Source organism: Mya arenaria, chromosome 10 (genome assembly GCF_026914265.1).
Source record: "Mya arenaria isolate MELC-2E11 chromosome 10, ASM2691426v1".
In the NCBI taxonomy this organism is placed as follows: domain Eukaryota; kingdom Metazoa; phylum Mollusca; class Bivalvia; order Myida; family Myidae; genus Mya; species Mya arenaria.
Genome location: NC_069131.1, coordinates 53,126,461 through 53,139,409, shown reverse-complemented (window position 1 = coordinate 53,139,409; position 12,949 = coordinate 53,126,461). Strand labels below are relative to the sequence as shown.

At 36.1% G+C, this 12,949-nt stretch overlaps 2 protein-coding genes across 2 annotated transcripts; both read right to left on the bottom strand.

Moving 5' to 3' along the window:
- Positions 1-594: 594 nt before the first annotated feature.
- LOC128204808 (transient receptor potential cation channel subfamily M member 5-like) lies at positions 595-2,660 on the bottom strand. The gene is made up of 3 exons (XM_052906217.1): positions 2,228-2,660; positions 1,072-1,356; positions 595-800 (listed from the first exon to the last, which is right to left on the bottom strand). Exons 1-3 carry the CDS (start codon positions 2,658-2,660, stop codon positions 595-597), a joined length of 924 nt encoding a protein of 307 aa, XP_052762177.1.
- A 2,008-nt stretch (positions 2,661-4,668) lies between these two features.
- Positions 4,669-7,731, bottom strand: LOC128204807 (transient receptor potential cation channel subfamily M member 1-like). The gene is made up of 3 exons (XM_052906215.1): positions 5,964-7,731; positions 5,358-5,763; positions 4,669-4,756 (listed from the first exon to the last, which is right to left on the bottom strand). The coding sequence occupies exons 1-3, from the start codon at positions 7,729-7,731 to the stop codon at positions 4,669-4,671; spliced, it is 2,262 nt and encodes a 753-aa protein (XP_052762175.1).
- Between the last annotated feature and the right edge of the window lie 5,218 nt (positions 7,732-12,949).

The window sequence follows — 12,949 nt, the reverse complement described above, 5'->3', positions numbered from 1 at the left end:
GAGTGGAATACGGTCATAATGTACTGGTCTGTAATACGGACTACCACATTTTGCGATATGTAATGCGTATAGGTTTATGATTGGTATACAATTACATATGAATATATTTATAATTATAAACAAAGTTAAATAATGTTTGTCTGAAGTTCTAACATCACGGGCTGTTCATTTATGGTTATGGTTGTCTTCATGCGATGAAAGAGAAACTCGAGCATCAGGAGTAATCTGGACTGCCATCGACGAGTAGTTGTTTCTAGTCAAACTTTGTACCCAAGAGAACCAAGAGGAGGAATATATTATTCCTAAACATTTGTCAACACTTGTTTCACCTAAATTTCGCCGTTTCTGTAGGAATACTGTTTTTGCACGTCTATGTTCCCACGTTTGAAGAGTAATGTTTTCTCGTTGTTGTAAAGTGACGCAATATGAGTCAGAGTGTCCAGAGTTTCTTTCCATATGACCATTTGTTGACGACACACATAAAGATACATACACATGTTCTGCACAAAAGCGAATAAACATGTACACGTGATAAATAGCGGTGAATTGTGGGAACATCACTGTACGATAATAATACTCAATGATCAACTCAGACTAAAGAAAACGCCAATGCATTATAGTATTATCATAAACTTTATCAAATGTCTTTGTAAACTTTGCAATAAGGAGATTGATGAGTAACAGTTGCACAATGATCATGTACACTCCCAACATCACGGGAATCACATATCTCGCCATGGCGGACGGACAGAGTGCCGTGCTGTTTGCCAATATTCCAACAGCACCACATTTGGCATCGCCTGAAATATATATAATAAGTAACGTTGATTAAAGATGATAATTTTCGGTTTCCAAATTATACAGTTGCCTTTTAATTAAACAATATTTATTGGTTTAAAATACTAAAAATTAGGTGTGCATCGACTAGATTTTATTTTACCATTATGATCAATTTAAAGCGTATAACATTTTGTATATAACACATATGAGTTGTTACGTGGATTTAGAATAAATAATGGTTGAATGAACAGACTGTATAGCTTATATAATTTAAACGTATTTTTGATATACCTTCTAATTCATCCAGAAAAAGTTCCCCAAATATATGCCAGTATGGTTTCCGAAATGTCGTGTACAATGATGGCCACGTAAACTCAGTGTTTGGGTACAAAATTGCACGTGATGAAACGGCATACGATATCACTACAACTATTAAAACTCCCAAAAAGTAAAATGTATCAATCAACATTCTTGCGATCATTATCAAAAGAGGCCCAATCTGTGAAAAGCTGGCGAATACTTGAAGAAGTCGAATACAAAACCCAATGAAGGAAATGGCAAGTAAAATACGACCGCCTTCCGAATAAAAGGTGATATTTGTCAAACTTTGACCCGATATAAATAGTGCCAGCGATGAAATGTCAACACAATCCCAGACGTTTTTAATGTAATGTTGTCCCTTGTTATAAATTGGTCTGATTTCTTCAGTACTGAATGATACGACATAAGCAATAACAATGCCGTCATGCCATGTCAATTCAGAAACATCAAATATTAAATCGTACGCAAAAGAAGCAAGAAATATAAGGAATGCCAGGAAGTAGTAAGTAAACTTCACTACCGGGGAGTTCAAAAAGTAAAAAAATCTTGATCCCATAATTAATCAAACATTGTTTTTCATTGCTAACGTTTTCAACAGCAATCTCTTTTGGGAATCGTAGGAAGAGCGGCGCTAGAACTGGCAAGAACACACACACTAGTATTAACCATATTGGTTGACTTTTTGGTTCTATTTCGAGAGGATAAAACCATATGTCGTTCATTGTAGAATGACATGCGTCATGTGCAATAAATGGTTTGTTTTACTCTGCAATTTGCAATAATGATTTTCCACCAAATTCATCTCGTTTTCGCACAAGGTTCTTCTTCGTATATTCCTTATTTGCCTGTAAGCATTCTGTCAATATTTCATTTGCGTTGTTCTTGTAAAATACTGCCTTCTGTTCTATGTGTACCAACTCATCTACTGCATATATTTTGTCTATTTACATCTTCTTTAAAATCTGGTATGCAAGAAGAGCGGCAGCCATCATATTTTTCGTCTGCATCCACAGTCCCTGTGCTACATTAAACCTCTGATGAAGAATTGCCCAAAGAAAAAGACAAAGTATGGTATTGTTCATTTTTTGCTGTGTGTTTGTACTCGATAATATGATATCAACATCACTTTCGTCAGAGTAACTTTTTGCAATCTCTTGCAAGAGATCCTCGAGTGTTTGCTCCTTCTCTGTTTTCTTTTTTCCATGCAGAAAGAGTAGTAATCTTTCGTAAAACGTTCTCTTTTGCTCCTCTGCTTTCTCTTTTCCATGCAGTGAGAGTAGTAATCTTTCGTAAAACGCTGGCTTTTGCTTTTGGCTTTTAATCAATGTCTTTATTTGAAGCCAAATGTCATTCCTGAAGGCTTTTGCAACGAAATGACGTTTACGTTTGTATTTGAAAGTATCCATAAATTCTCCGATATCTACATTAGCTTTCAGGTCAACGGCTAGATCCAGAACTTTTTTGGCGGAAACTTCTGGTATAGTTTCAACTAAAGACTGAACTAAGCAGTCTCTGAAGTCTTGGGCTGAATTCGAAAAATGCCGAATCTTGTGATGCATTGTTTGCCGATCAAAAGGGTAAAGCATCAATAACTTATTAACGTCAACTACGATATGCCTGTTTGCATATGGTTCATCACTAACAATATCCATGAATTCAGTATCTGCAAAAAATACCACTGGTACGTCATTTGCTTTTGCCCCTTTTGCGCCATTTGTTTTTCCTTCATTTGCGTCATTTGCTATCGCCCCTTTTGCGCCTTTTGCTATTGTTTCACTTAAACAAGAAAACGCACTTTCTCTCTTGTAAGGATTTTGAACAAACACGAGATGAGTACATTCTAACAAAGTTTTCCATCCATCTGACAATTTAATGTGTTTACCAACTTGCAATTCATTATACAGATCATTTACTTTCGTGCGTGATACAAGTCCAATTGTTGTTGGCTGAATAAGTCCAGACTCAATTTCATTATTTCATACTAATTTGCTACGATCACTTTAAAGAAAAGCTTGAACGTTTCACAAGTTACGGATACATTTCTTAATCATCAATATATAGAATTAGGATATAAGTAATTCAGTTGCATTCGCCTTGACTGGATAGAGTCTTTAGGCGAGGGAAATACAAATCAATAAAAACACACGAGAGTTCAATACGCCAATTCGCATCATTACACAATACAAAGAACTGTTTTGTATTTATATATTACAAGTTTCAGTCTCTTAAAACATACATTATTTCATAATAAATGTCAGTTTTATGACGTGCGTTTTTATTTTGTGACGTGATTCAAACAGGGTGCAATGTAACTTTATATGCGGAGCGGAGTGGAATATATGGGATATTATGATAAGACGCTTTTCTTGTGACCTGAATCACGTCGAGTTCATAAGTCGAGACGGATACATGTTAACTTACCAAACGAGACGTGATGCAGGTCACCAGAAAAACGTTTTTTTTTCGTAATATTCCATTTATTATATACCTGCCTATTTAATTATTCCTTTTTGTCTCGGTTTCAATTTGATTTAAATTTACCGCTTTCTGCCCAATGCGCGTATGTATTTGAATGTGTAACGTTGTTTTGTATATTGAAGTCAAGGGAGGCTACTACAGCGAAACGAAGTCGGAAGTAACATAATTCACTTGACTGAGCAAAATAAGAAAAAAAATTGATGTGTTAGCAAAATGAACAAATTGCTAATACGAGAACAATTATTAAATGTTACAACACAAAAAAAACAACCAAAAAACGGTACTTATTTTACAAGTATACACAAATCGTCATTTCATTTAGACGTAACGCGGCCATTTTTAGCAAAGTAAATATTCATGAGTCGATCACTATTTCTATCGATTACGCGAATTCGCCTTCTTTTTGTATTGTCGAGCTGCTAATATATATGATAGTAAAAATGGAAATGCAACAATTTATGAACTTCGAAATGGCAAACAACTATAGTAGTTCACTGAAGTAACTGTCTAGATAGATTATAAGTATCTTCCATGGCCGACAGTGTAAGATAGGTTTATTCCGACCCGAATGTAGGGTATTTTGCTGAAACGAGGTTAACCGAGTTTCCGCAAAACACCCTGCGCGAGGGTCTGGATGAACCTATCTTACACGAGCGGCTATGGTAGATGCTTTTTCTCCCACCTCAGTTAAACAAAATTAAGTAAAAAAATATTTTTTGCTGGAACTCTTTTGAGCTTAGTGACAATAATTGCGTACGGATATGCGATAATTCGTGGTTGTCATAGATATTCGCGCAGTGATTCATAGTATGTAAATGGTCTGATCGGTCTTTAAATAGTTCTAAGAAGGGTGAAGCATTTTTTCTTGAAAGGTGCGTGAAAACTGTTTTTGGTAACATTTGAAGCGCGAAATAATTAACTTGTGTTCTAAATATTGCCACAAGACAAGGTTTCCATGATGCGCTACGAACGAAAGTCTTTAACAAGGGAGGTAATTACAATGTGGTGACATTAAAAGAAGTTCCATACGGGCATTTTATCTTCGCTCGTTGATAGATAAGAATTTCTAGCATGGTTAAAGTAATGGATCTACTTATCTGAAGTGGGAGAAAGTGTTCTCTGCTTCGTGCTTTTCCTCATGGTACTTCGAACCATGTATCTGAGTATTTGCATGCTTCTGGAGCGTGAGTAAAGTGATATAATTTAATGTTTTTATAAGTTGACAGATTTTGCCTTTTTTTGTCACGCTATTTTTAGCAACACGAAAGTTGTTCCGAGATAACACAAGGTACTCGCCTGAAACGGAATCAGAAAACGACAATATCATGATACAAATTTTTCAATACGGCGTGCAATTTTTTCACTGTTGGATATGGAAAAGGAATTTGAAAAGGCATATAATAAACGGCCATATTGTGCTGGTCTGTAATACGGACTACCACATTTTGCGGGAGCTAATGCGTATAAGATTATTTTTGGTATACAATTATATGTATATATTTTATATTTATAAAAAATGTTAAATAATGTTTGTCTGGAGATCTAGAGTCACGGGCAGTACATTTATGGTCATGTTTGTCTTCATGCGATGAAAGAGACACTCTCAAGCATCAGGAAAAATCTGGACTGCCATCGACCGGTTGTTGTTTTTAACCAAACTTCGTTACCAAGAGAACCAAGAGGAGGAATATATTATTCCTAAACTATTGTCAACACTAGTTTGACATGAATTTCTCCGTTTCTGTAGGAAGACTGTTTTCGCACGTTTATGTTCCCACGTTTGAAGATTAATGTTTTCTCGTTGTTGTAAAGTAATGCAATATGAGTCATAGTGCCAAGATTTGTTTTCCATATGGCTATTTGTTGAAGACGCACATAAATATGCATACACAAAACGAATAACGATGAACACGTGATAAATAGAAGTGAATGGTGGAAAAATCATTGTCCGATCATAATATTCCTTGATCAACTCAGAGTGCAGTAAACGCCAATGTTTTTCGATATTTTCATGAACTGTATCAAATGTATTTGAAAACTTTGCAATAAGGAGATTGATGAGTAACAGTTGAACGATTATCATGTACACTCCCAACATCACTGGAATCACATATCTCGCCATGGTGGATGGACAAAATGCCGTCCTGTTTGACAATGTTCCAATAGCTTCACATTCGGCATCGCCTTAAATACATATATAATTGTTAATGGTCATTAAAGATGGTAATGTTCGATTTGATTTGATTTTTCTACTATAATGACCCATTCAAAGTGTATAACACTTTGTATACAACACTAAAGTGTTTGTACGTGGCTTAAGAATTTATAATAGTTGAATGATCAGACTTTATAGCTTTTGCAATTAAAAATTGAATTTGACTTACCGTCTAATTCATCCAGAAAAAGTTCCCCAAATATATGCCAGTATGGTTTCCGAAATGTCGTATACAATGATGGCCACGTGAACGCCGTGTTTGGGTACAAAACTGCACGTGATGAAACGGCATACGATATCACCACAACTATTAACACTCCTAAAAAGTAAACTGTATCAACCAACATTCTTGCGATCATTATCAAAAATGGTCCAATCTGTGATAAGCTGGCGAATACTTGAAGAAGTCGAATACAAAACCCAATAAAGGAAATGGCAAGTAAAACACGACCGCCTTCTGAATAAAAGGTGGTATTTGTCAAACTTTGACCCGATATAAATAGTGCCAGCGATGAAATGTCAACACAATCCCAGACATTTCTAATGTATTTTTTTTTCTTTATATACATTTGTCTGATTTCTTCAGTAGTGAATGATACGACAAAAGCAATAACAATGCCGTCGTTCCATGTCAATTCAGAAACATCAAATATCAAATCGTACCCAAAGGAGGCAAGAAATATGAGGAATGCCAGTAAGTAGTAAATGAACTTTACTACCGGGGCGTTTAAAAAGCCAAAAATCTTCTTTCCATATGCAATCAACCGTTGACATTTGAATTTGTTTTTTTCAACAGCAAACTCTTTTCGGAATGGTAATAGCGGCGCAAGAAATGGCAAAAACACACACATTAGTATTAACCATATTGGTGGACGTTTTGATTCGATTTCGAGAGGAGAAAACCATATGTCGTTCATTTTAGAATGGCATGCATCATGTGCCATAAATGATTTGTTGTACTCCGCAATTTGCAATAATGACTTCCCACCAAATTCATCTCGTTGTCGTACAAGGTTCTTCTTCGTATAATCCTTTTTTACCTTTAGACATTCTGTCAATATTTCATTCGCGTGGTCCCTGTAAAATACGATAGTATTTTCTATGTGTACCCTCTCATCTTCTGCATAGGTCTTATCTATTTTCATGTCCTTTAAAATTTTGTATGCAAGAAGAGCGGCAGCCATCATATTTTTCGTCTGCATCCACAGTTCCTGTGCTACATTAAACCTCTGATGAACAATTGCCCAAAGAAAAAGGCAAAGTATGGTATTGTTCATATTTTGCTGTGTGTTTGTACTCGATAAAATGATTTCAACTTGATGATCACTTTTGTCATAGTAACATTTTGCAATCTCTTTCAAGAGATCCTCGTGTGTTTGCTCCTCTGTATTCTCGTTTGCATGCAGAAAGAGTAGTAATCTTTCGTAAAACGTTGGCTTTTGCTTCTCTGTATTCTCTTTTCCATGCAGAAACAGTAGTAATCTTTCGTAAAACGTTGGCTTTTTCTCATCTGTATTCTCTTTTGCATGCAGAAATAGCAGTAGTAATCGTTTGTAAAACGTTGACTTTTCCTCATCTGTTTTCTTTTTTCCATGCAGAAAGAATAGTAATCTTTCGTAAAACGTTGACTTTTTCTTTTTTCCATGCAGCGAGAGTAGTAATCTTTCGTAAAACGCTGGCTTTTGCTTTTGGCTTGTAAGTAATGTCTTTATTTGAGGCCAAACGTCATTTCTGAAGGCGTTTGCAACGACATGAAGTTTACGTTTGTATTTGAAAGTATCCATAAATTCTCCGATATTTACATTAGCTTTCAGGTCAACGGCTAGATCCAGAACTTCTTCGGCGGAAACTTCTGGTATAGTTTCAACTAAAGACTGAACTAAGCAGTCTCTGAAGTCTTGGGCTGAATTCGAAAAATGCCGAATCTTGTGATGCATTGTTTGCCGATCAAAAGGGTAAAGCATCAATAACTTATTAACGTCAACTACGATATGCCTGTTTGCATATGGTTCATCACTAACAATATCCATGAGTTCAGTATCTGCAAAAAATACCACTGGTACGGCATTTGCTTTTGCCCCTTTTGCGCCATTTGTTTTTCCTTCATTTGCGTCATTTGCTATCGCCCCTTTTGCTATTGTTTCACTTAAACAAGAAAACGCACTTTCTCTCTTGTAGGGATTTTGAACAAACACGAGATGAGTACATTCTAACAAAGTTTTCCATCCATCTGACAATTTAATGTGTTTACCAACTTGCAATTCTTTATACAGATCATTTACTTTCGTGCGTGATACAAGTCCAATTGTTGTTGGCTGAATAAGTCCAGACTCAATTTCTATATCCTTCACTACCTTTTTATATACCTTGTTTTTCGACGGCTCTTCTACGATAATTACGACACCAGTGGAAGGAACACTTTCCGATAGCAAGTGTTTGGCTTTTGGGTTAATGCCGTCGGAAAATGAAAATACTAAACCAGGTTTTTTTATTTTCCAGTGTTTAAGCTTTTCTTTTAAATCTGACTCTGTCGAAACACAACACACTTTTTGTGAACTGTTCTTTGATTTCACAATATAATACATAAAATCCCCAAATTCTTTCCTTGTAACATCAACTCTTTCTCTTCGACAATTCATTGCTATTCAGTAAGGAAAAACGTTGTGAACATTCTGAATACTTTCAAGTATTTGATCATGCACTCTTTTTTGTTAAACAGCTTCAACTAAGTATGCGTCTGATAAGAATTCCTATGTAAATAATAATGAGTATGAATAACTCATCATAAATTGACTACTTGCAAAATGTTTAAACCAAGAGATAACAAATTATTTAGTATTGAAATGGTTAGTATATTACATCGATATTACATTATACAAATAATGCAGTATATACTACATGCAATTATTGTTTCCTTAGGCACGCAACAAATGCTATATGAAAACGTCCTGCAGTAAGATTAAACGTTATTATAAAATGTTGATAAAAAAAACATAAATATAATGAGAGACTACGGTGATGCGTCGTTTAGTTAAAATACGTTATGAATCGCGGTCGTGTTTTACTTGCCATATACTAACAGTCAAATAAGCAGATCAAATTGACCGGCGCTTTTCAAACATCTACGTTTTGTTTTCAAAGAGCTATAGGTTCTTTTTCAACTTCTATCAGGTCTTATTTTTAGAAATGACCTTTGAACATTCCGTATGTTCTTCACGATAGGTTGGAATTAGGTTTTTAGTGTTTGAGTCTTATTGATGTGCACAATTAACGTTTCATCATAAAATATCTTATTGGCATTTTAAGTTGTTCTTAAAAAAAGGGGTTATTTCATCCTAAATCCTAGCCGCAAGATAAGGCACAATTATTTTCTGTTTTTTTTTAATTAAGGTATATAGCGAATAAGTAAATAAAATCCGGAAATTATACATAGATTATATAAGGTATATATATATATATTATACGTATTATGTTGTAGACGAATAAATTACTGTGAGTTAATTTAATATTCTTCAAACAAATCAAACAAGATCGCAGCTTAACATATTTGGAAAATCATGCACATTTTAAATATATACCGATGATTTACTAATTTGAACAGGCATTAGAGACATAAATATGTGAATTGAAAAAAACTGAAGTTAATGAAATTTAAATCATATGCATATTTTTAAATAGGTTACTTTTTAAAAACATGATATCTATTTATGCAACCAAATAACCGTAGACAAGAGCTCATCTAGGTATGTTTATTTCTAGCAAACTGGGGTTTTATTTTAACGTTACGCATATAAAAGAATAATTATGTAGCTTATCCCTGCTGCCCTGTTGTTAAAATGCTGGTTGATCTCATCTTGTTAGCTTAAATGTGTTTGTTCGTCAGAAGCATGAACATTTGTTTTATTAATACATAAAAAAACTAGAGCTTCATCAGGACTGTTGAATTCCCTGTTATTTGTTTTAATTAACTTGGATCCAAATTCTTTGATAGTGTTTGTTGTTGCCGGTATTTCGACACTGATATCGTGTCCGAGAAAGCTGGCATGTCGATGTACAAAAGCAAATTTCAGGCTGTGTTTGAAATTTTTTGAAAATGTTAGAAATGGTTTTTGCCCGATTATTTTACCAATTTTGAACATTAGTATTTTTTTCATTCTTGAAAAGCTTCACAGAATGAATCATACTCTCTGAAGTATAAAATCGCACCTCTACTCTTTAAAGATTACATAATCATACAAGATGAATAAGACTTAATGGTGGAACACACAAAATCTGATTAAACAAGAGATGTTTGTCAAACATTATGCCCCCCCCCCTGAGCGCCATGTTGTCAGGATTATATGGACAATTGAATGAAATATGCATGGACCGAAATGACAGCTGATTTGTCGCTAACATTGTATGCCGTTGAGGCAGTTTTAAGATTATGACCATTCAAAGTTTGAGGATAGAGTGTGTTATGACCATGACCTTTGGCTCTATGACCTCAAAATCCATAGTAGTCATCAGCTGGTCACCAAAAATCTAAATATTAAGTTTGAGGGCCATGTGTGCAGGCATTGTCCAACTATCACTTGACACATTTTCGCATTCAAGGTCACTGTGAACCTGACCTTTGACCCAATGACTCCTAAAATCAATAAGGTTCATCTCCTGGTCAGGCTCAACTTACATGTCAAGTTTGATGATCATAGATTCAGGAATCGTTGAGATATCACTGGGAGAAGATTTGTTAACTTTTTTGCGTTAAAGGTTACTGTGACCTTGGCCTGATGACCCCCAAAGTCAAGAGGGGGCATCTACTGGTCAGGCCCAACCTTCATGTCAAGTTTGATGACCATAGGTCCAGGAATTGTCGAGTTTCCTTTCAAGGTCACTGTGACCTTGACCTCTGACCCCTTAAATCAATAGGGATCATCTACTGGTCAGGCCCAACCTCCAAGTCAAGTTTGAGGGCCATGGGCGCAGGCATTGTTGAGTTATCACTCGGGCAACCTTTTATCGTTCAAAGTCACTGTTACCTTGACCTTTGGCCCAATGACCCCTAAAATCAATAGGGGCCATCTACTGGTCAGGCCCAACCTCCAATTCAAGTTTGATGGCCGTGGGTGCAGGCATTGTCGAGTTATCACTCAGACAACCTTTTACCATTCAAGGTCACTGTGACCTTGACCTTTGGCCCGATGACCCCCAAAAACAATAGGGGTCATTTACTGGTCAGGCCCAACCTCCAAGTCAAGTTTGAGGGCCATAGGTGCAGGCAATGTCATGTAATGACACGGACAACCTTTTACCATTCAAGGTCACTGTGACCTTGACATTTGGCCCGATGACCCCCAAAAACAATAGGTGTCATCTACTGGTCAGGCCCAACCTCTGAGTCAAGTTTGAAGCCATGGGTGTAGGCATTGTCGAGTTATCACATGGACAACCTTTTACCATTCAAGGTCACTGTGACCTTGACCTTTGGCCCGATGACCCCTCAAAACTATAGGGTTCATCTACTGGTCAGGCCCAACCTCCAAGTCAATTATGAGGGCCATGGGTGCAGGCATTGTTGAGTTATCACTCGGACAACCTTTTACCATTCAATGTCACTATGACCTTGATCTTTGACCCGATGAGCCCCTAAACAATATGGGTCAGCTACTGGTCAGGCCCAACCTCCAAGTCAATTATGAGGGCCATGGGTGCAGGCATTGTTGATTTATCACTCAGACATCCTTTTACCATTCAATGTCACTGTGACCTTGACCTTTGACCCGATGACCCCCCAAAACAATAGGGGTCATCTAATGGTCAGGCCCAACATCCATATCAAGTTTGATGACCATAGGTCTAGGCATTGTTGAGTTATCACTCGGACAAGCTTTAAAATTATTTCACCATTAAAGGTCACTGTGACCTTGACCTTTGACCCGATGAGCCCTTAAATCAATAGGGGTCATCTACTGGTCAGGCCCAACCTTCATGTCAAGTTTGATGACCATACGTCCAGGAATTGTTGAGTTATCACTCGGACAAGCTTTGGTCTACCGACGGACCGACCGACCGATCGACCGACCGACATACCGACATGCCTGTGCAAAGCAATATACCCCTCTTCTTCGAAGGGGGGCATAAATATTCGTTGACCAACTGAAACCGCAGATAACGCAAACGAACGTCAATTTCTGCATGTACACATTCAACTTCACATAAACACATATATAAAAGGTGATGAATATAAGATTGAAAAGTGTGAACATTCTTCAAACAAATTGAACGTACGCATTAAACATCTTATGACTAAAATAACTGCTTTCGAGTTACATATCGTCGATATATATATATAACTAATTGAGACTACAAAGTCTTATATGAAGCGTAAATTTTACTACCTATTTCATCCAGGTAAAGTGCCCAAAATATACGGCAGTATGGTTTCCAGTCTTGTATAAAGATGGCAAATCTTGAATAAACCGATTAAAAAGCACAACGATGATTAAGAAGTTGATAAAAATACATGCCATTTTTACGTTGAAATCTTACTAAACACGAGGTAAAATAATAAAAAAAACACACAGTCGTTTTTGCGCCGCGTCTTGTGATGTGTTTATTGAAAATAATTTTTAGTGTATAGACAAACGGCAAACGTCATCTCATCGTTAACATTGATAATAAAAATATCTGAAATGACTTTTAAGATCAACTACAATATTTATTTGAATGGGTTGCTACCTCTCCTATGTGTTTAGACACCATAATTAACTGCATTATAATGCGAACACAAGATTTGAAAGATGAATAAAACGTGCACGCGTTCCAAAGGCGGACCGCAAAACTAATAATCATGCTCAGTCTTGGCGACAAAACTCATAATCGCTGAGCCTTGCACATATTGGCAAAATCCTTTACAAATTTATTACTTTGAAGCCATAGCACTTGTTGAACTGAATGATATATATATATATATATGCATATCAGTAAGAAGAATGCCAGTTGGTTTTGTTTGCAAATATTTCAAATTTTAAATATTCAAGGACTTTTATCAGAAGTAAAATAAGCTTACGGCACCTATAAATTTATGATTTTTTTAAATTAAGACTTGCGTGTTTTTTCTGATACCTTGGGTTGTGAAAATGTTTGCGACTATTTTAAGTTCTTTCAAATCTT

What these genes read in the sequence shown, in the direction of transcription:
- LOC128204807 (XM_052906215.1), bottom strand. Translation starts at nt 7,731, where the DNA reads ATGCATCACAAGATTCGGCATTTTTCGAATTCAGCCCAAGACTTCAGA. An exon ending in TTTTCTGGATGAATTAGACG is followed by an intron (nt 5,764 to 5,963) that starts GTAAGTCAAATT and finishes TATGTATTTAAG; the next exon opens with GCGATGCCGAATGTGAAGCT. An exon ending in GAAAACATTAATCTTCAAAC is followed by an intron (nt 4,757 to 5,357) that starts GTGGGAACATAA and finishes CTCACGCTCCAG; the next exon opens with AAGCATGCAAATACTCAGAT.
- LOC128204808 (XM_052906217.1), bottom strand. Translation starts at nt 2,660, where the DNA reads ATGCATCACAAGATTCGGCATTTTTCGAATTCAGCCCAAGACTTCAGA. An exon ending in AAAAAGTTACTCTGACGAAA is followed by an intron (nt 1,357 to 2,227) that starts GTGATGTTGATA and finishes TTTATTCGGAAG; the next exon opens with GCGGTCGTATTTTACTTGCC. An exon ending in TTTTCTGGATGAATTAGAAG is followed by an intron (nt 801 to 1,071) that starts GTATATCAAAAA and finishes TATATATTTCAG; the next exon opens with GCGATGCCAAATGTGGTGCT.